This window comes from Pseudopodoces humilis, chromosome 1 (genome assembly GCF_049639895.1).
Source record: "Pseudopodoces humilis isolate 2021_Gansu_Grassland_sample_001 chromosome 1, ASM4963989v1, whole genome shotgun sequence".
Lineage (NCBI taxonomy): Eukaryota > Metazoa > Chordata > Aves > Passeriformes > Paridae > Pseudopodoces > Pseudopodoces humilis.
Window position 1 is genome coordinate 117,215,180 of NC_142200.1, and position 21,729 is coordinate 117,236,908.

General features: G+C 42.0%; 2 protein-coding genes across 3 annotated transcripts in view; one reads left to right on the forward strand and one right to left on the reverse strand.

The window, feature by feature from the left end:
- The window catches only part of BTD (biotinidase), a 40,630-nt gene extending 37,439 nt beyond the window's left edge, over positions 1–3,191 (reverse strand). The window contains exon 1 of the mRNA XM_088052726.1: positions 2,967–3,191. The gene's annotated coding sequence lies outside the window, so the exon portion shown is untranslated. The remainder of the gene's footprint in view (positions 1–2,966) is intronic.
- COLQ (collagen like tail subunit of asymmetric acetylcholinesterase) overlaps positions 2,870–21,729 on the forward strand; it is a 39,092-nt gene continuing 20,232 nt past the window's right edge. The window contains exons 1-5 of one of the 2 annotated variants that reach the window (XM_088052763.1): positions 2,870–3,036; positions 15,316–15,428; positions 17,297–17,392; positions 20,225–20,269; positions 21,025–21,051. In XM_088052763.1, the coding sequence (XP_087908889.1) occupies positions 2,931–3,036; positions 15,316–15,428; positions 17,297–17,392; positions 20,225–20,269; positions 21,025–21,051 (387 nt within the window). In that variant the 5' untranslated portion in view covers positions 2,870–2,930. The remainder of the gene's footprint in view (positions 3,037–15,315; positions 15,429–17,296; positions 17,393–20,224; positions 20,270–21,024; positions 21,052–21,729) is intronic. The other variant, XM_088052767.1, reaches the window with a different exon arrangement.

Here is a 21,729-nt window from a genome sequence, read left to right on the forward strand (position 1 = left end):
TCTTCCATGTGCTTCTAAGAGCTCAAGTTTAGGCTGAAAAGATCAAGAAGCAGCTTCTTGAACAGACAAACTTTTCAGACCATTTATTTCATTATGTGTAGGTTGACTTTTGGCATTTTAATTGCTATGGCATCTACCACAAATTAAAAAAAAAATAAGGAATAGCTGGAGAAATGTATTGCTTGGCTGAGCAAGTTCACAGCGCCCAGGGCCTGGAAAGCACACGTTTGTCAAGCCTCTCATGCCAGACTCCCCCTGCTACGTGACACTTTCCCTCCTCAGGACTCTCTCTGCCACAGGCCCTGATGCCATGGGGGTCAGAGAGAAGCTGTGTGACCAGGTGTGCAGCCTTGTCATCCAGCCTGGAGCAGGGAGAGTCAGTCTGCTGCGCTGTCACCTGCCTAAGTCAAATCAGTAAGGCCACAGCTATTGTCCATTTTATTTCCAATGGACTTTGTTCTTCTCTCGTGAAACCATTACCAACCTTGCCAGCAGTCTCAGCTGGTAAGGCCCACACCTCAAAATTAGAGGAAATAGAACTCAGGACTTGCACTCTGACATGGCCTGGCTCGCTGCCCTGTAATGAGGGCTCTCCACTAAAATCTAAAGAGGGACTGGAACTACATCATGAGGATGAGGCATCTTCACACGAATGGAACTCCAAAGCCTTGTCTTCTTTCAAGTTTTTGTGGAAGATGGTGTGTTTTCCACAGAAGAGAGTGTGCCCATAGAGCTTTCTTCTCATATTGGTTGAGAACCATTTCAAGTCAAACAGGCTCAGAGTCATGGAGATGCTGTGCTGAAAGAAAGGAGCTCATTGACAAAACCTCCATTTTAATCAGGGTTCTCTCCACTGCAATAAGTGGATTAAAAAGTCTCTATTTGAGAATTGACTGCAAAGCTAACTTCATGTGTTTTTCATAACTCTGAACCAGCCCTGGCTTTCTGTATCACTCTTGGATACCTTTGATATGGAATCACAGAAGGAGGGGAAAGATATTGGTCCTACTGCATGATCCTAGTTCTTTCTCTTATTATTGGATTAATTATTTCCCTATCAAATAGAAATTGTTTTCTACTAGAAATTTCTACCAAATTTTCAGTTGCTAAAAGACTGCAGGAGGATTTCTGCAGGATGTGAAATTATTCACTTGTTCCTTTGACTAACTATTGTGTTGGTCACATATTTTCAGAGGTGGTGTGTTTTAATACAATCTTGACATTTTAACTTTTGAGCAATTTTTTTCCGGCTTCCATGCAGGATTCTAACATGGGAATTGCAGCTGGACATTTATCTTGCATGCTCAGGGCTTGTCACAATAAACTTCCTAAGAGATATTCCTTTCCCTCTGAGATGTAGCATGCCAAAAAAACTAATGGTAGTCACTTAATCCATGGTTATCTTGGCCAAAGAAGAAAGAGACCAAATTATTATCTTCACTAAGAAAAACCAAATACTAAAAATTAACAGACAGTGGAATAAAGTAGATATGATTAAATTAAAGTAGAAAATGTGTTATCCAAAATATTGCAGTACTGAAAAGAGATTTTAGATAGCATTATGGTTATATTAAGCCTGTCTTTTAGGGTTAAAAATGTATAAGACAGACATTATTCTTCCCATCTAGCCATTACATTTGGAAGGATTTTGTCAATATGTTTGCAATGCATTGAAAGTAACAGCCCAGACTGTTTAACCAGAATTGTGGAAATATCTCACTTTTTCAGTGGAATTAATGCTCAGGGGGACATGTCACCTTTTCTGTCAGTGAGAACTCTTCTCAAATGGGAAAAAAAATCAATTCCATAATTAATCCAAAATATTTTCACATTTTTCTTGGCAGAAACTATAAACAGTGAGCAAAGAAAACCATCTCAATCTAGAAGAGAGTAATTTTTTTCACAGCAGAGGATGTACCTCTGATTTTCATGGAAACCACTATCAGATTCCAGGCAGAGAGGAAGATATCTCTGCTACTTACTCAGAGATATAATCTTTTAATCTGTAAAGCCCTGCATGTTGCAATAAGGCACAGAAACCCCAAACGTTTGTACAGGTAGCAAGGACACCTACTGCTTTTCAGAGAGTGGGAGGTTTGTTTTCTTCACATAGTGCTGTGTAGTGTGTTGACCATCTCCACCCCCGGAGCTGATAGTGTTTCATGCACCCCATCATGGCACATGTATTATTTCTTCCCGCTGTTGCACCCCATCAGTGAGCTCTGCAATCCGGCAATATCTGGCACTGTCAGTGATACTGTCATTTTCACGTAAATCCAAAATAATAATGTGTTCATCAGTTTGTGAAGCCTTTGTGGCATCCCACACCTTGAGCTGCACTCTGTACACAAATGCAACACTCGTAGCTACCAGGGATAAGCAGATGTTAGGTCATTGCTCATCTCTCTCATTAAGACAATTAGTGACCTGTAGAAGATGATCAATCAGGGATTTTATCCATCTCGACGCCGGTGTCTGGTTGCCTGTACTGAAAGATTCTGTTTACAGTCCAGTTCTTAATTTCTCTCGTTCCTGCTCATCATCATAATTATTATTATCCAAAGTGCTTTTTTGCTTCTGTTAGCAAAACCAGAATCCCCCATGGCTCAGTTTTAGCAGCTAATGTCCACAATAGGGGCAACTGATCCAGCACAGGAGTTAAATATAACTGTGTCTAGTGTAAGGAGAAGATTTAATGGGAAATGGTTGGCATTCTTTCTTCCTAAAGGCACGGAGAGGGAGGGGGAAGAGAGAGAGAGAGAGAGAGAGAGAGAGAGAGAGAGAGAGAGAGATACACACACAGACACACACATCCCATAGTGAGGGCAGAGGCAGAGAGCAGGCAAGGCAGAGAGGGAGAGAGGGGAGAGAGAGAGAGCCCCAAGGCAGCCCTGCACCTCTGAGCTGGGATCTGCCAGGGCAGAGCCAGCATGATGGTCCTCAGCCCACTTGTCCGGGGATCTTACCTGCTGCTTTTCTTCTGCTTTGCTTTGTCTCAGACTGCGTACGCTGACAATGTCTTCTCACTTTCAGCAGGTAAATTGCTTTAAGTCATTACTTTTCCTTGCTCGGAGCGCTCTGCACTCTGATTCTTGCACTTTCTGGTGATTGGGAGCACAGGAGAAAAAAAAAACAAACTTCAAATTGCAGATCTTGGCTGAGGGATTTTGCATTGCAGACCTGCTCTACCACACGCCAGGACATTTTGTTGCTTGGTCAGTTTTGCTTTTTGCTTTATAATTTCTGGTTTTAAACCCCTCCCTTCCCTTCCCCATGAGAAATAATGGGCAAGATCCTCAGCTGTTCAAAAATGCTTTTTTTCCATTGGCCTCTGTGGTGCTGTGCTAATGCATGGATCTGGCCCAATTAGTTTATTACTTGCATGTCTGCATGTTTCTTTCTGTTTTGGATGAGTTTAGATAGAATACAGCAAGGGAAAGAAAATTAATCTCAATGTATATCTGCTTCTATAAATAAAGCCTTGACCTCAATGAGTGCTGCTGGAGCCCGACTGGATGTTAGCAGAATAAACATCATTTGGCTCCGGCTATGACACTAACAAATACTCGGATGACTTACATAGCAAACAAGAGCCCACTGCATGGAAAATCCCTGCTAGGCAAAGACAAAACAAATTAGTTGTCAGCTGAGCCAGGGCACTGGAAATCCCTCTTAACAGAATTTACAGTTTCAGCAGCAAGACTTTCCTTCAGTCACGTTCTAGGCGGAGGAAGGGGAAAGCCAGCGAGAGCTCTGACTCCATCTTCTCTGAGGAATTTTCACCAATTTATGGCAAATTGCTGTCTCCCACCTTCTGTCTGTTATTCTGTATCAATACAGATGTTCTGACTAATGTCCTGTGTTCCTTCAGTGTCAGATCTGAGATGGTTCAACTGAGGCTGGTAGGTCAGGGCCTGCTGTACCTATAGATCCCCCCATGGCTTTCACAGTGATCAAAGGGGTGCATATTTTAAGTCTGTAAATAAAACCAACCCTAGACATGGACTTAAAGACACGTGGCCTTTCTTGCTCTCATATCCCTCAGCTGTACCCATGGAGCCAGATGGTTTATGATCAAGCTCTCTAAGATGCTAAAAAGCCTTTAAATTTGTTACCATTTCTTTTCGATTGGGAAGTGCTTTTTCCATCAGGTTGAGGTTAGTTAACGGCGAGGTACAGGAATCACCAGGATTTATTTTCTCTGATACATTCCAAATTGCACTGCAATAACATCAGACCTCAAACTTTGTTTTGAAGAACTTTATGTTTCTTTGGTGCTTGTAGATGCCACAGAGGCAAACAAGACTGTGATGCTTCCATTGCCTTCTCCTGTGGCACACACTTGTGTGTCTACAGAAGACATTTGAGTATCCTGTTAAGAAATAACAGTTCAACAAGTAGCCTGCCCCTAAGGAGGAAGATTTGTCATCTCTGCTAAAAACATGGTAGAAGAGGTAAACATGAAGGAAAATGCCAGAGGCTGGGCATTTTCCACAGGGTAGTCCTGGGGTCTTATCTGCAAAGACCCTGCTGGGCAGATCCCCACCCCACAGTCTGCTCCATGGCAAAGTCCCACACTCTGTTCTTCTGGCCAAGACACTGAAAATCACCTTTATACTCAGCAAGCTCTTCATGAGGCTCCTGTCATGTATGTATTGTCAATGTTTGCTTAATATGTGGAAAAAATAGCAGTTGGCCAAAGATTCTATCAATCCCACAGCTGCAGGGCTGGATTAAGAGACATACCTGTGTGTCATTATTACTTGCTAATCAGGGTTATTTGGTATTAAAAATTATCTAATAAGGGATTCCTTTAGTGATTTGGTTACACCTGCATTTTAAGAAACTTCTAAGAAAAAACAGTAAGTTGTGATTTTTCTGGTAGAAATCTGACAGGGGGCACAGGAGATTAATTACTTCCATTTACAATGAAGGTGAATTAATTCCACGTACATTCTCAGTTATTTTAGTCATTTCTCAAATGTTCTCTGACTATCAGCTGAGTCAATTATTTGTATTTGGCATCAAGATGCAATTCCACATTTAAAGAATGAATTTCAGTGGTACACTTTCAAATTCTGAAACTAATCCCATTTAGCAGAGAGGATGTTCTTAAGCAATTTCTTGGCTTTACTGTAGTTGGGAAAAAACATTTGGGTATCTTCCAGGTATGTCTGAAAACTTCTGGCCTAAAAGTACTTTTATTTGTGTCCTCACACATCTTTGCATAGCGACAGGTCACAAATAAAAAGGTTTACAGATCACAAAGCAGTAGCTAGAAAGCAAAGGGGAAATAGCCTGTAGGGTGGAGAGGTGTTGGTACAATAATTGGGGAAAGAAGAATAATCTGGATCTTTGTTTTCTGCCAACTCCACCTCAGAGTCCCATCAGCCTCACGCAACCCTTGTTTCTAGAAGCATTTTGAGTGTCATGTCAGCTCCAAAGAGTTGAGTCTCATGGTGCTGTAGCATCATTTCTGGAGAAAATGTTCTAGGAAATAATATTATAACATATTATAACAGTGTGTGGCTGTGGTTCCACACGGCAGTGAAGACCCCCAGCAAGGGGAACTCAGCCCCTGGAGAATAAAGGTTATTTTCAGGGTAACCTGTCATATCCCACCCATTACACCGCTTGTTTGTGGTGTCTTTTACATCTATTTTTCAAAGCTCTACCCTACTGAGGTTCCTGAGCTGCTGCACTCACACGATGAAGACATGAGTTCTGTAGTCACTTTTAGTAGGGCCACATGAACCAGTCTGCACCTTGTAAGAACCACCCTGAAGCCACCTTCCAAATTCAGGTAGTAGAAAGACTCTCTTCCTCTCCTGCTCCTTCCTTCTCCTCCCCTTTATTGCTCATCCAGGCCCGAGGTTTCACAGAGAGATGGGACAGTATTTAAAGTACCAGAAACATCTGAAGAAAAAGAACTGCATCTCAATGCTTCTTCTGGCCTTTTATACGTGCCACAAGTGCATCCCTTGATTTAATTGACTCCTACAGTCAATAATGATTCACAGTCCTTTGGAAGTATTAGGGTGGATTAGTTTAAAAGAACTCAACAGGATATTAGAGCACTATTGGCAGTACTCCTCACGATTTCTTTGCTGTTGTCCTATAATTTTCCTGAAGAAAAGGAACATTATATCTCAGTGGGCACTAGGTTCATCCTCTTTGAATCAAAAAGGTGTAATATTTGCAACCAGACTTCATGTGGCAGAACTGCAGAAAAGCATTATGTTTTCTTGTGGACTGACACTGTTGGAGGTGTGGTGATGGGCAAGGTGGGCTGGGAAGAGGAGCTGTGTAGGGTGAGAGCTGTGCCTGGGCAGCACAGAGAAGGGACCTTGGGAGCCACTGTGGTGCTGTGCTGTGGGGAGAGGACATTGTGTATTTGTGAGAGAAACAGCAGGAGAGAAAAGAGCCAGAAACAAGGGATGATTCCTGACATTGAGGGAGTTGGGATCAGGGCTGTCTTTCCATAAAAGGAATATCTGACCCCATCATCAGGGCTTGGTTTTCTTTTCCCTGCAGGAACCCTAACTATTGTCATAATGGACAGCAAAGATGTCAGGTGGATTTATTTTGTTTCTAAAGAGAGTAATTGTAAATATTTTTGTGTAAAATCACAAGAGAATGACTTATCCGAGTGTTTGGAGGAGAAAGAAAGTTGCAGAAGGAATTTAAAACAAGATGAGAAATAAAAGCTTGAAGACTCTCAAAAGGCAGCAGTCAGAGCCTGCTGGGGAAATAGCCCAAAGGGTGACTAGCAATCAAAAATATCAGACCAGGGAGGGAAGCCTGGCTCTTCTCTGTAAAGTCAGCATGGGCCCAGGGGGTGCTGAGCATCCTGGTACCATTGGTAGTGGGTTTCTCATGGAACAAACATAAGAAGGAAAGCTGTGGTTAGATTAAAATTCCTGATGGAAATGAGCCACTGGCAAAGGCTACAGCTTTGTTAGAAGAAGGAAAGCAAAATATCATTGACCATGAGGCACAGCAGTCACCTAGCTGTGGAGCTGAGCTGCCAAAGGTCTTGGGGCAAGATGTTGAAAGCTTTCTGTCCTGTTTGTGATTCATACGAGCCTGAAAGGGACCCAAAATATTCTTTCAGTAGATTCTCTGTTCAGCTTCAGAGGAGAAAATAACCTTGGAATGGCTGTTTTAACTTGATAGCCCAAATGGGAAGATAAGTGAAAAAAAGGAGGGCGTAGTGGCTACCCTTCTAAGCTGATGAAGAGGACAGCTCCTGAGCAGCCTCTGGAGAAATGCTTGAGCTGCCAGCAATTTAACAGCCTAGTATGGTGTGGTTACTGTTGCTTCAAGTAAATAGGTCTTTAAATATGCAGAATTTAAAAAACTACCTGATTTGACTTTATCTGTATATTCTCCCCTGGTGAATATGACCTGTGAAAATCCCAAACTGGGTGTCCTGCTCAGGTCAATGTAGATGATATTCAGGAAAGAAATCACCTTAGGACTCACAGACCTTCTCTGGTGGTGTATGCTGCAACACCTGTGCTGAGAAAGCCACAGAGAGAGCAGAGCAGCCACACTGGTGCACAGCCTGTCCGTGACTCCATGCCTACATCCACCTTCTCGTCAGCAAGGGCAAAGGGAGCACTGATGTCATCCACAGAGGCCAAGGTCCCCCAGAGATGCTCTGAAATTCACAGTAAACCAGTGAGAAGGAGCCCACTCGATCCTGTGGGTAAGGGACAAGGAAAGGACACCAGAGGCAGTTCAGGAGGTTGGCATTTGCCTTGCAGCAGTAAATAAAAATCAGAAGAGGACATGGCCTCTAGTGAGTAAGCCAGAACCTATTTGCAGCAAAGCTCCTTAAGTACAGCCCTGGTCTTGCATGCAGAACAAGAAAGAGGCTTCTGATGTGTTTATGGCATTACTGGTTGACAAGGGGCTTGTCTTGTCAAAAAAGGTTGAGTGATAATGCAGACAAAGGGAAAAGGTTCAGTGGAATGCTGTTGAAGTTGAATATCATGACATTCACTTGTTGGGTTGTGAAGAAGTCCTCCAGCTGCCAGGGACAGATGTCTGTACAGGAGCTGAGGCAGTGCTTGCTTGGCTTTCCAGCAAAGGAAGCAGTAACTGATCTGGAGGTTTTTCTATAACCTATGAATGCTTCTGACAGGCGGCATTTCCCAAATGGGAACCTCAGCTGAAAGTGATCTGCAGCTGACGTGGAGATCCAGATGGTCCAAGCTTCTGCATGCTGTACCATTGCCATGAATGAGGATAGCACTGTCTGTAGTCCATGGGTATTGGACGTGCTGATGAATACTAGATTTTTGTTACCAGCAGACTGAAATGTGGAGGCTTAAATTCCATCACAGCAAAGCAAGCTGTTTCAAAATCAGGTGTTTTCAGTGAAAAGATAGAAGCTCCACCAACAAGCAATCCAAAGTGCTGCAAAATCAGTTTAGTCCCCCCATAGCTACAGATAGATGGTGCTTGTAGGCCTCTGCCTTTAGTACAGACAGTTCATTTGTGGGTATGTCAATATTACCAAACCCCTGCACAGGAGGGGAACAGTCTGTGACTTCACATTTTAGCCTCCTTGCATTTGACAATCTGTTTCCTATCAGACACTGAGGCTTCCCATGGGCGAACTACTGGCAAAGAAGCACCAGCAATGTGACTGCAGCAAAAGAAACAGCTAATTTTAGTTAAAACCAAAGAAAAGTATCAGCTGTGTTCAGACAGGAGGACATTTGTTGTCACAATAGACAAACCCTGTATCCCTGCAGTCTTTAACTCCTGGCACTAGGATGGTATGTGGCTGCAGAATCAGCCGTGGTGCAGCACAGCACTCAGCCAGGACACAGCTGGGAGATCTGTCTTGTGCTGCAGCTTAGAAGGTAGAAAAGAACAGGGCAAGACCTTCATATCTAGGGAGAATGGTTTGAGGAAGATCAGAAATAAAGAAGAGAGGAAAAACTCTACAGGAATTAACAAACCCCAACCTAGGTGCTCTATTTCGTCCCCTCTCCAAGGAAATCACCCCTTTAATGGAAAGGAAATTGTGGGGACTCTTTCTGTAGTCACACACCTGTGATGCTAAAAGAGCATTTGGGAAGACAACATGGTGGAGGAAAACCACAGAGGAGAAATGAGGCAGTGAGGGGAAAAGAGGTTAACCATTTTCCTCAGGAACTTACAAGAGGGTATGGATAAATGCAGGCTTCTGGGAAATGCTCACAAGTAAAGGCAGTGCTACAATTTCAGTTTTCTTCTACCCAGGGAAGCGGCGACAGATTATCAGCTTCTGGAAACTACAAAGTTAACAAATCTTTATAATACAAAGTCAATATATAGTTGGGTCTTTCGGTCAAAGGCAGGAGAATAAAGTCAGCTGGCCTGAGAATCTCTTGCAGCAAGGGAATTGTGAGGAATTAATCCAGTTGATGGCAATGAATTTTCAAAGAAGAATTGAGAGGCTTTTCTCTGAAGTCTTTTTGAGCACACAGTAACACCCACAGTCTCATAGGGATTGCCTGGGACTGCCTGAGCATATGGTGGAGCAACATCAAAGTCAAGTACGTGTTTGATCCATGCCAGCACTGACAGATTATGATCTTGCAGTTGCAGAAGGGCGGAACTGGTGTCTCTCAGCTCAGTTGCTACTGATCTTACACAAAGTGGGAGAGGACTGTGTGGCAGTGAATGACATGTAGAAGTGTTTCAGGGCTGAGGCAGTATCTATCCTGCTTTAATCTTTAGTGCTTCAGGCTCTTCTACAGATTATGGTAAATTCTTGGGCTTTAATACTCAGAGTATTTACAGTATTGCTCTGGTGTGACAAGCAGTGGAGTTTTATGATCTGGTTCATAAACTAATCAAGATGAGATATTGTAATTCACCGGGTTGGAAGGCTGTTTCTGGTACCCCTGGACTTGGGGGACTTGCAGAACTTCTCTGTGCTTCAGTTTCTCATGAACTGATGGGGGGTGAATAGAATTGTCAACATTGTTTAGCAGTGTCTAGAGCTCTGGAGCTCTGCAAGTGAAAGGCAATAGGAGGGAAATTGCACAGAATAGCCCTATCATGGTTATTGGGATTTATAAAACAACAGATTTATTTTACAAACCTGTTTTATAACCCACTGAAGTGTTATACCCATTAGATTTTACTGGCATTTTTCATTGTTTTGAGAAACAGAATGCCCAGCCAACACACAAAAATCCTCTACTCTCTCTCTCTCCCTGTACTGATCTCAGAATTTTCCTTCTGCAATCAGTCTGAGAGAACAGTGTATAACCTTTCTGGCATACTTGTTGTCCTCATACACGCACATACACACAGATAAAATGTCTGAAATGTTTACATACAGGGACTAAAAGGCTTTTCCTTTGCTTAAAAATCCCGCAGGCCCCTTTGCTTTCCCACAACTTGCCGCATCTGCAGAGTTTTCTAGGGCTGACCTCGCTCCCCAGCCAGGCTGCCAGAGCTGCTGAGGGACGTGGGCTAAATGTTAGGTGGGGATGGAGGGCAGAGTGTCCTTGCTCCTGTGGCCAGGTGGATATCCAGACCCGCCGTCCAGGCAGCGTGCCAGGGATCATGCTGCTGTCAAGCTTTGTGAACACTGGCTGATTTTTAAATACATTTATTTATGACAGTTTCTGAGTGTGCATCAGCTGGTAAAGTGCTGCTGCCACAGCCTGTGGTCCTTCAGAGATTAAAAATGGAGCACTTCCAAATTTTTATGAGATTTTCTTGACTGTGCTAGTTTAACCTTTAGAACTTGGTGGTCTTTTTCAGCCTAAAGAATGCTATGATTCTATTAAAAGAAACCTGCAAGGTTTCATCTGGATTTCTTAATTTTCTAAAATTAATTGAAATAATTTCTGATCTGCTTTTTTCTGTTTCTTAAAGAGTCTGAAGCCCATCTTAAGCAAAAGGAAACTAGTGGCAGGGGAGAGCTGCAGCTCTGTGTCTCATCTTGTAACTCTGGTGGGAATTTCACAGGTCACCACCTCCTCTACACAGACACCATTACCTAAGCTTGAAATATTTCTTTGGCATATTAAATCTGGTTTATAGGAAAGGATATATTTAGGCCATCAACTATAAGGTCCAAGTTCAAAAATGTACTGAGAGATGCAGACAATTCACTAACTTGACTGTTCAACCCAGCTCCAAACACAAGCTGCATTCTCATCTCTGCTTATATGTCCTTAAAGCACTTTGGGCCAAAAAATTACATGAAACACACTTTAAAGAAGCATATATTGGTAATGCTGGAACTTATCTTTGGCATTTTGAAGGAGAGCTTAATACCTGCATCTGCTCTGTAAATAAAAGCACCTTGGACAAGATCTTTAACTTTCCTAACTTAAGAGGAAAACATTGCCTGGTCACTTGCAGTAGATGTACAGGCTGGAGCTGGGTGGCTGTGGCCTGTGGTGCTCTTCTGTCCTGGCAAAGAGGCTGAGAGAGGCCTGAATGAATGACAACAAAGCAGATGAAAGGCTCAGTTTCAGCTGGACAAGCTCACATTCATTAACTGGCTGGTCTGCCCAGCTCGTTTATTATTAATTCTGAGCGGCATCCGAGTGGGAGAAGCATCTGTGATGGGTGTCAGCCGTCAGAGGGCTCCATCCAGCAGAGATCTGCCTGTCACAGGCTGGGCAAGCCACCAGCCCTGCTGTCAGGGTGAGAAGACTTTGGATAATAGCTCAGCTTCCCGTCAGGACTTGCTGGATCAATGTGGTCATAAATAGGAAGGGAAACACATGTAAAGTATCCTTTTCCTTTCTTGTCCTTTCCTCCTGGCATTCAGCCTACAGCTTTGTGATTTTAGGATGAAAGTCACTTTCATGGTTTATTTACGATTTTTTTTCAATGAAATCCTGTAAATCTGACTTGAATCCGGGGTAGGATATCTGGTATTTCTGTTGTGGCTGTGGAGTTGAGGATTTCTCTAGGATCTGCCCTGGGAGGCCTCATAGACCTCATATGAGCCTCACTCTAGGGGACTCAGCCTGGGTGAAGGCTTCTCTCCGGCTCTGTGTGGTACCAGCTTGAAGAAGAGTTCCCAAAGTCCAGCTATGATCACAAGAAATCTGCAGGAACAAAAGAGAACATCACACTTTTTCTAAAGTATGTTGTTTTCTGAAGCTACCATTGGCAGTATACCCATAGATTTATAAAGTCACTTTCTTGTTGAATTGGATTAACCATATAAATATGGTTATAGCCTTAACCATAAAAATAATCAGAGAATGTAAATACGTTCTATTTCAAAGGTGACTATTTTAATTTTTATGTTCTTTGAAAACAAGTGCCTCTTGGATAAGTCCTAAGAGGATATTTTCATTTTGTCTTTTTTTTTTCTTATTGAACATGTTTGGCACTGAAGTTGTTGAAAGAGCAGCTTCTGTATGAGATATGTAAATGCATGCTCTGTGTAGGCAGGGTCTTCATATTTCACAGAAAACTATGACAGTCCTATTCTTGGGCTGAGATTTTTTCCACTGATGGGGACTGGAGTATTCTGAGGCTGTGTTTAGCAAACAAAGCTAACCTGGAGCCTACAAATACGCATTGCATTTGCAGTGAGCCTGTAAGGCTGCCAAGGTAACCATTTTGTGATATAAATCAAGGCAATACTGTAATGGTTGTGCATCTTGGACCTCTAGCACTTTCTGACAAAATCAGTACCAAAGAGATGTGGTGCTTCCCGGAAGATCAGATTATAGCAGTCATACCGGCAGTCCCTTTGTGAATAATTCATTTTTTTGCTCCTTCTTCTGTCATATCACCTGTCATACCTGAGTGGGGAAGGTTCTTTGACCTAGAATCAGTCTTTTCTTAAATCTTTGATTGAGAATGGCACCTTCCAGACTATAGCCAGGGTTGCTGATGGAGCTCCCGAAATATTAACTACTCGAGTCATTACATAATTGATACCTGTCCTATATAGCAATATCTTTACTATTAATGATACATAATTACTTGGTATATAATGATAGTGTCGATCAGAATTTAGTATCTATCTATTGTAATAGCATCTATTAGTAATAGTGTCTAATAATATCTGTAGTAATAGTATCTATTTCTGTTGCTGGTAGTTAAATTTTGCTTGGCTCCACATTGAGATCAGTACCTGCTATCACTGTTCATACCAGCAAACCCAGAGTGGGCTTCAACCTGACTTGTGTTACAGTTTCATAATATGATGAAGACTAAAATTAGAGGCTATTTTTTTACCATCTCAGTTAGCTACAGTGCTTTTCACAAGAAAGCTGTCCTACAGATTTTCAGGCTTTTCTTCTAAAAAAGGAGAATCCAAATTTTTTGTAACCCAGGACTGGAATTTACGCATGAGGATGCAATAAGTATCATAGTAGAACTATAGCTGTACATCTGTATTTAATCTTATATTTGCAAAATATTTCAAGAACAACACTTTTTTTTTAAAGTAGCAGTACAACTGCAGTAATGTAAACCTTTTTCTGCAGAAAACAAGCTGCTGGTAGTTATCTCTTAGCAACTAAGCCACATCAGGCTAGTTTTGATATTCTTATTCTTGTTGAACGATAATAATCCTACTGAAATCTTGTCTAGACCATGAAATGAGGTGATACTAAGAAAGATTATATTGGGATATGGCCTAAAATAAAGAAATAATCACGCTTTATACCCTGTTAAATTACAAGCTGTCCATTACCTTAATATTGCACTATTTTGTCCCAATGCAATAGGTTGAAATACAATCCTGAAACTCAGACAACTGCAGAAGTTGCATGTTAAAAATTGAAAAACTTATTTACAGCTGCATAAGAGTGACTGAATTCAGGTTAAGCCAATACAAAACTGAACTCTTTGTATCTTTGTATTTTATTACTTGTAAGTTCTGGAGACCGGTGACTCGTACCTCTGTTTACTTTTTAAAGGACATTGGCATTTTCAGTACATATTCAAAGCTTTAAAATAAACAATATACAATTTCTTAATAAATCTGCCTTTCTCTTAAATTGAAGTTTTTGACTGAGTTTCAAACTCGTGAGGAAAACTGAGAAAGAGTCTTCATTGTGGACACTTCCAGAATTCAGTTGACTTGGGTTATCAAAGGTATCATCACAAATAGTGTTTTAACAGAGGAAAAAAATCTGAATGACATGAACTACCCCTGGTAGCTGAATCCCACTCCTCTGGGCAGCTCTTTTCTGTGCATCAGGACTGAGAAAATAATGTCCCCAATAACATGGGATGGTGGAACTGAGGTAATGTATTTTCTGAGACATTCGAAAAACTAGAAGTAACTCTGTTCTTCCTTTACCTTGAGACATGACTAATATCCAGCCTGCAATTGATTTGCACACAAATCTAGCAATTTCATCAGGTTTGTCTTCCCAGAAACTTAATTTAGAGATTTTCTATTAATACCAGATACTTCACCATAGGCTTTTCTTCTTGGCTCCCCGCCACCTTTCAGATCAGGCACTCATTTCAGCTGCCACTAGCCAGAGGGAGAAACCAACAGGCATAAATAAATATTTGCTATCCTTGGCAAAACCTATGAAGGAGGCTCTCACTCTGATCAGAGATGTGTTTCCCAAGAAGTAAATAAGATTCAGGAAAAAAATGCAGTGTATAAATGCACCATCTTAATATCTTCCTTTGTGAATTTTGGTCACAGCTTCTTATATTTTGATGGAAGTTTACCTCTTAGAAAACATCAAAGACACTGCCAAACACAACAGAGGTCTTGTCTTACCAGTCAGTCTGTGACAAAGGTATCAGCTAAGCTTGGGTTGTGGGGTATTTATGCTTAAGGATGACACACAAATCAGGAATACGACAACCTGGCTGCATTTCCAGAGGAAATACGAGGAAATGTGTTGTGGAGCAGCTTCAGACTTCCCACTTACCATGGAAGTGCCAAAAGTGATTCAGTTCACAGGGAAGGTGATGGCAAACAGCAGTGAGAGCTTTCCTGGTGGCAAGTGGGATGTAACAGGGACCAGAAGATGTTATTTGTAACACACTTTTGGAACAGAGAGTAGAGAAAGCAATAAATGTTTGATTCATTTTGTAATGTCACCTATCTGGAATTTTCAAGATTCTGCCTTTGTCAGAGCCACATTTGGAGCTTAACACTCTCCATATCCTTTGGCACAAGAAGGAACTTAGAGACTTAAGGGTCCACCAGCTTTCTTAAATCCCTGCTTGGATTACAGCATTGCAACCAATGCATACAGGATGTAGGACAATACCATGAAATGGCAACTTCTCTTATTCTGAAAGAAATTATTGTGCTCTTCAAGACAACAGTTGAGTGTTTGTATTGAACAGATCTCCCTTGTTTGGAACAGAAGAAGCAGCTCAACTGCAGAGCATGCTGCCTCCTTGGCCCTCCTCCACCGCCCCTGTTCCCACCACCGTACTTCAGGCACAGCTGGAGCACTGTAAGTGTGGCTTTTACTTCTTTTACACGAGTTGTAATGACAAAGAATGAAGTATTGTCTCAAGCACGTTGTGGTGTCACTCAGCAAACCTGCCTGGCTGTGCTGATAAGGCTCTGTGAGGACAATCACACAGCATCCCAGACTGGGGCTTGAAGTAAATATCAGATAGATCAAGGAGTGACACGAGGCTGGATTTGTTCCTGCAGTTAATTCCATTAACTTAGAATATTTTCCTTACTCTATTTTGAAACCTTCTTAGAGTAAGGCAATCCTGAGCCAGAGGACATGGCAATGCAGTAAACCAGTAAGGACAGAAAGGTAAATCAAAAATCATCCTGCACAATGATTTCAGGGTAGATGTAGATGCAGATGCAGATGCAGATGCAGATGCAGATGCAGATGTAGATGTAGATGTAGATGTAGATGTCCTGTTCTGCATCACATTTGCCTTACCTAGTAGGTGAAAGGAAGGTCCTGAAATCATCCTGTGGAGTCTATTCCCCACCATTTCATTTTGCAGAAGCACATATGTGTTTGAGATGCTGGTATGCAGTTTTCACTCACCCACCCATGCACAAACCTGTCATGTGTGATATATGTCCATAAACATATGCTGACATAAGCATGTGCAGGATACAATGGGAATATGACACAGCAATTTGCCCAAGTCCTCTTACTGCAGGTTCTGCTAACATATTCTCCACCCCAACATAAAGAATTTTTCTACCTACTCAGTAATTCCTATTCCTTAATTTTAATACTCATTTACCATATGCAAACACTGCAATTATTGCTAGAGTTCCATAAATAATGATTAGTAAGATGTCAGGCAAGAAGTAACCCAAGAAAATGTACAGTGTAAAATCCTCCATTGCCTTCTGATTGGTCAGGATTGAACTCAGGGTGCTGTTCTCTCCAGACCAAAATACACTTGCCTTTGCTTTCCTCATCACCTCCCCTGCCTGTGCCTTGATTTCCACAGAAAGGAGATCCAAAGACAAGATGCCTTTAGGAATGTTGTGTACTCCTTCAGTAAGAATCAGACAGGAACCAGGGTCCCTGAGATTCCTGCAAGCATCTTAGAGCTTCTGAGCCTAAAATCACCCTCCAGACCATCTCCCCATAAAAACATGATATGAAAATAAGCAGTTATGAGCAGGGTGGGAGTCACGTGAATTAAGCTATGAGCAGTTTGTTCTCTGGAGCCTGTAGTCAGAGCTTTACTGGAAAGTGGCCTTTCTCTTGGAAGCTGAAGATCAGTTGTTTTAATCCAGTGTTTCTGGCTCAGTGTTCATCTCTGTTTCCAGGGGAGATCACTTTTGTCATATGACATAAACAAGGCATTTCACTCATGAAAGCTTAATATTGAAGTCAAGAGATCACACGTTCATTGATCATTTAAGGCACTGGCTCTGCACTGCAGTGAATGAATGCCTCTGGGTTAGTATCTTCTGGAGCGAATTTCATGCTGCCTATGCCCTCTCTGAGTGAAGTCTCTATTATTAGAGAAAAGATGCTATTCCTGGAGAGGAGCTGCTGCTGGCAAAGTGGGACAGAGAGGGCAGGGTCATGTCTAAGAATAGGCCAGGGTCCCACGCTGGCTCAGAGGGGCAGCCAGGCTGTGATGTGCCTCTGTGAGAGGAGAAGGAGGAAGAGGAGGAGGGGAAGGAAGCATGGGGCAGGAGGCTATGCTGAAGTGCTAATGTTCAAGCATCCATGAAGATAACATTGTGACAAGCCCCAGACTTCTCCCAAAGGAAGCAAATAAACTCTTTTGAGACTGTAGTGTATGGCAGCTGGATTTTTATGCATTTCTCCAACAGGCTACATGTGGCTGCATGTTCACTCATATGTTTGATGTTTCATAGAAGCTGGATATGGAGGAGTTGTGTCATGAGCTCCAGATAATACAGGCTTCCTCTCTGCCTGAATCGCACTGTTCTGCAGGGCCTCCTGGCCCCCAGGTGAGTGATGTATGTGTGACGAAACCACATCGTTCTCTCACTTGCTCCAAAGTCCTTACAAAGCTCTGAAACACATGAAAATGTTTTTTAACACTCAATAAGCGTGCCAAGCTCTGGTTTAACTTCATTTTGATATGACTTTGCATATATCATGTAGGCTTTTTACCCTATGTTCTCATCCCTGCCGTACACAGTTCATTCTGTTTCAAGTTCACCCTTCATTTTTGAGGAGTTTTACAGAGGGTAGCACCCTTCAAAAACCACAGATTTGTCATCACTTCCTTCAGAGACTCTTTGTCAGTTTTTTCTTTGCTTTAGACTCTGTTCTTCTTTTTTTGTGATGACAAGAGCCTGTGGAGTGGATACACAAGGGATAAAATGGACTAGGATGTTAGTGGAGTATGTCCCTGAGAAGGCAAACATCTACAGTAAAATCAGGGACAAGGAGGGGCTTAGCAGGGCAGTGGGGTGGGATTCAGGAGGTGCAGGGTCTCCTAGCTTGACTGCAACATCTCTGCCTCTGACTTGCTGGATAGCCTCAGACCAGTCTTTTTGACCTCACACCTCATTTTCTACAGTTTATTCTTTCAGAAATCTTAGAATCATATAACCGTTTGAATTGAAAGGGACCTTTAAAGGTCAACAAGTACAACCTCCCTACAATGAACAGAGACAATACAACTAGACCAGGTTGCTCAGAGCCCCATCCAACCTGGCCTTCTTCTGAGGAGATGAACCACCCTAGAGGGATGTTTTTTGTGAACATCTCTGTATTGTCGAGAGGATCAGCCGTTTGCCTTTCCATGCCTGTTCCCTCCAAAGAAAGTGGAGAGTTTTTGTAGAGAGGCACTTCCAGTTCCTGCTGGGGCACAGGCAGTGCCAATCCATGTGCTGTGCCTGGTGCCTTGGGACAATGACCTCCCTCAAGCCCCCTCAGTGCCAGTTTATTGCCATACAGCCAATAGCACACGTGGCACAGGACCTGTGCTCAGCAAAGCTGTGACTGAGGCTTTGGCAGCCTGAGCAGGCAACAAGCACCCAAACACTACTTAAAAAGTATAGACACAAGTAAAGGCTCACTAATGTGGCAAAAAGCTTAGCTTTAGTTATTTATAAGTCAGTATTTCAGAAGATAATTGGAGAGTCTAGAAGTTTTAAGGTGAAAGCCACAAATTCTTCTTTTTATAGAATCATTAGAATGGTTTGGGTTGGAAGAGACCTTAGAGATCAAGTAGTTCCAACTCCCCATGAATTGTGTCTTTGTTGTTTTGCCAATTTGTCTTTGCTGAGATGCAGGATGAGAAAGATTCATTTAGGTAATGAGAGTGGAAAGGTGTGAGAAGTGATGCTTAGCATTTGCCTAGTTCTGTCTTGAGGAAAGTCTTCTCTGCATTATGAAACAGCCTTCCAGTGGGATTTGCCATGATCCAGAGTTGCTGTTCATGAGGAAAAAAACACTTGTTATTTCAGTCTTTGCTAGACTGTCTTTAAAAAAAAATAATCCTGTTGATAGCCTCTGAAGTCAGAGGACTTAAATTTCAAGAAAGTAATTTTAATTCTATTGTTCTACAAAGTCCACTGCTATAAATAATATTAATCTTGCAACCAAATGATCTACAATCCCTCCAATAATATTTTTAAATAGAGCAGGCTGGCAGGTTTTATCATAACAGCAGATAGTAGGATGAGTATAACATGGCTTTGGAATTTTTAATTATAAATTGCAGGATGGTGCCTTGTACAGGGACAATGTAAGAACCAGCAGTATTTTGGGAAATACTTCTGTGACAATGTCCACCTGCAAAGAAATACTACCATTACAAGGAGACATCCAGTAATTATTTCTGATTTTTTCTGTAGCTTGCATGGCTTTCAGAGGAGTTGTAAAAGCTCATACTGTTGACTCATAGATGAATTTTAGTAAATTTTCATAAGAAGGAGAATTAGATTTGTAATGGTATGACTTAGAGTGTAATTCCTCCCATGTGTATCCTAAGGTACAAACAAATAAATAAGATTACATTTGCTTCTGACTCTAATAGGGTGCATTGATTTTCACTACTGAAAACCTAAAATAACTCTACTGGCTAAAATAGTTGGAGTAATTTGTGTCAGGGGGTAGATTTTGCTCCTATTCATGTACAATTTGATCACATTTTGGACACTATAAGACAGGCAGGATCCAAACCTGGAGTGAGTGATTTTTACTGTGAATCTAATGCTTCTCTGATGCAGGCTCATGGGATTCTTTTCCTTAGTCATTTAAAAGTAAAAGGTGATCTGTGAACCATAGCCTTCTAGAAATAAATCTGTTTTCCGGTGGTTTATTTCTGAGAAAGGTGTTCAAGGTCTTCCTGGATTAAGAAGTCTCCTGAAAGGAGAATCAGCTTTGTTTGACAGAGAGAAATATTTTCAGAATTCAGAAATGGCAGCAATCTTCCATGTTCATCCCATCCTGCAGAGCCCAGCCCACATGTTTTAAGCAACTTCCCTTACCACCCCTAGGGCTGACCTCTTTTTCCAGCTGATGTGGTGTCTCCATGTCGTGGTTGCTAATTCTTCAGGACTCTGATAACTTCTCATCTTTCATTCGCCCCAGGCTTGTTTTTCTTGCGGGTTCTCCTCATTGACGCGATTCCCCTGCCCTTCCCATGTCAGCCCAACTCTGCATCCTGCCAGTTCAGCAGTGACACAGACCTGGTGTTTGGAGGCCACATTCAAACACAACACCCAACACCTCAGGTCCCAGGAGACACAGATAGGGCCAAGGGCTGATGGGAGACAAGCACCTCACTAATGCAGTTTAATAATGGCATTCATGTTCCTCCCTAGGGCCCACAAGGAATACCTGGTATAATGGGACCAAAAGGGGAGAAGGTAAGTGTCTGTTGTTATGGAGTTTGATGTGTTTTTGAGGAGAAAAGAAGCAGGGGAGGGTGTTCACTTCTTTCTTTGCCCTTTTAGTGAATGGTGGGCTTTATGAATGGAGGGTTTAGCTTTAATTTGAATGTAAAGCTATGAATTGGCATGAAGCTATAATTTAAAACTTAGTCTTTCTGTGTTCATTTTCAGCCTTGAAATATATTTTGTGTATTTTATGTCTTCTTTTGGCTGTGACGTCTCAGGTGCAAAAGTCAGCAATCTTACTGACCCAAAGGCCTTTGAGCTCCCTGTACCTCTGGGAGGATGTGAGGAGCAGAGCTCTCCCATGCAGTGTGAATTGGATGGGACAGCTCAGGTATTAAAGCTACCCTATATGTTATGTTTTCAGATGTGCAAAGATCTGCTCCATAATGATGCCTAAAGGGCCTTACAACTGAAGCTGAGCACCTAATTGTGTGCTTTGTTATAGAAGGAGTTGACTGTAGATTCAGGGCTGAGAGCACAGGAGAGACCAAGGAGCTCTGATACAGTAATTCTTCTCATTTTACCTCTGCTAGCTCAGTCTTGATCACAAAAATATTTACAGTGTTTTGTTTGGTGGTATTTGTTCATTTGTTTGTTTGGGGAGAGGGTTGTGGGCTTGCTTGTTTGTTGGGGTTTTTTTAATAGAAATGCATTGATGCATTGACTTAAGAGCTTCTGCGCTTCATGTGCTGCCTACAAGACTGACATATTCCTTTCTCTGGCAGGGGGAAATTGGCAGGCCTGGAAGAAAGGTATGAACAAAGGTGCTGTCTCAGAAATCCATCTAATATTTAACAGCAACTGCCAGACAGGGGTGCAGACAAGAGTTCAAGAAAAATTATCTAATGTTGAAGTTTAGCCTGATTGTGCTTCTGTCACTGGCCTTCAGAGTAGGGAGCTTCCAGTGCAGGGCTGGAGAGCTGCCCCAGCTGGCTTGCATTTGACAAATCCCCTGAGTAAAAGCACAGAGAGAAGCCAAAGAGTGGGACATTACCTGGAATGTCTGTGTGGAGAGGGGAAGCATTATAGGAGCTATTATAAAAGGTGTTCCAAAAAAAAAAAAACAAGGCAAAATCAGACTTTTTACTCTTCCAAAGTCTAAACAAGGCTCAGCCAGATACCCCTGAAGAAGGAACAACCATTAATGATTACCCTTCCAGAGCTCTGGCACCAGTGCAAAATGCTGACTACAATCCTATGCTTGGTGACATATGAGCTGTGATATATTGTCAAAAATATGTGCCCCTACATGTGATGAAACAGAATATGTTATCTCAGTCACTAAGTACATCCATTTAATGTAATTAACTTTAAAGAAGACAGAAATGCAGGATGAAATCAGAGATATGCAGGGGGTGGTCAGTAACTAGGAAAAGAAGTACCCTTCTAATAATATACCAAGGATTTTGACACCTTTCTAATAATATACC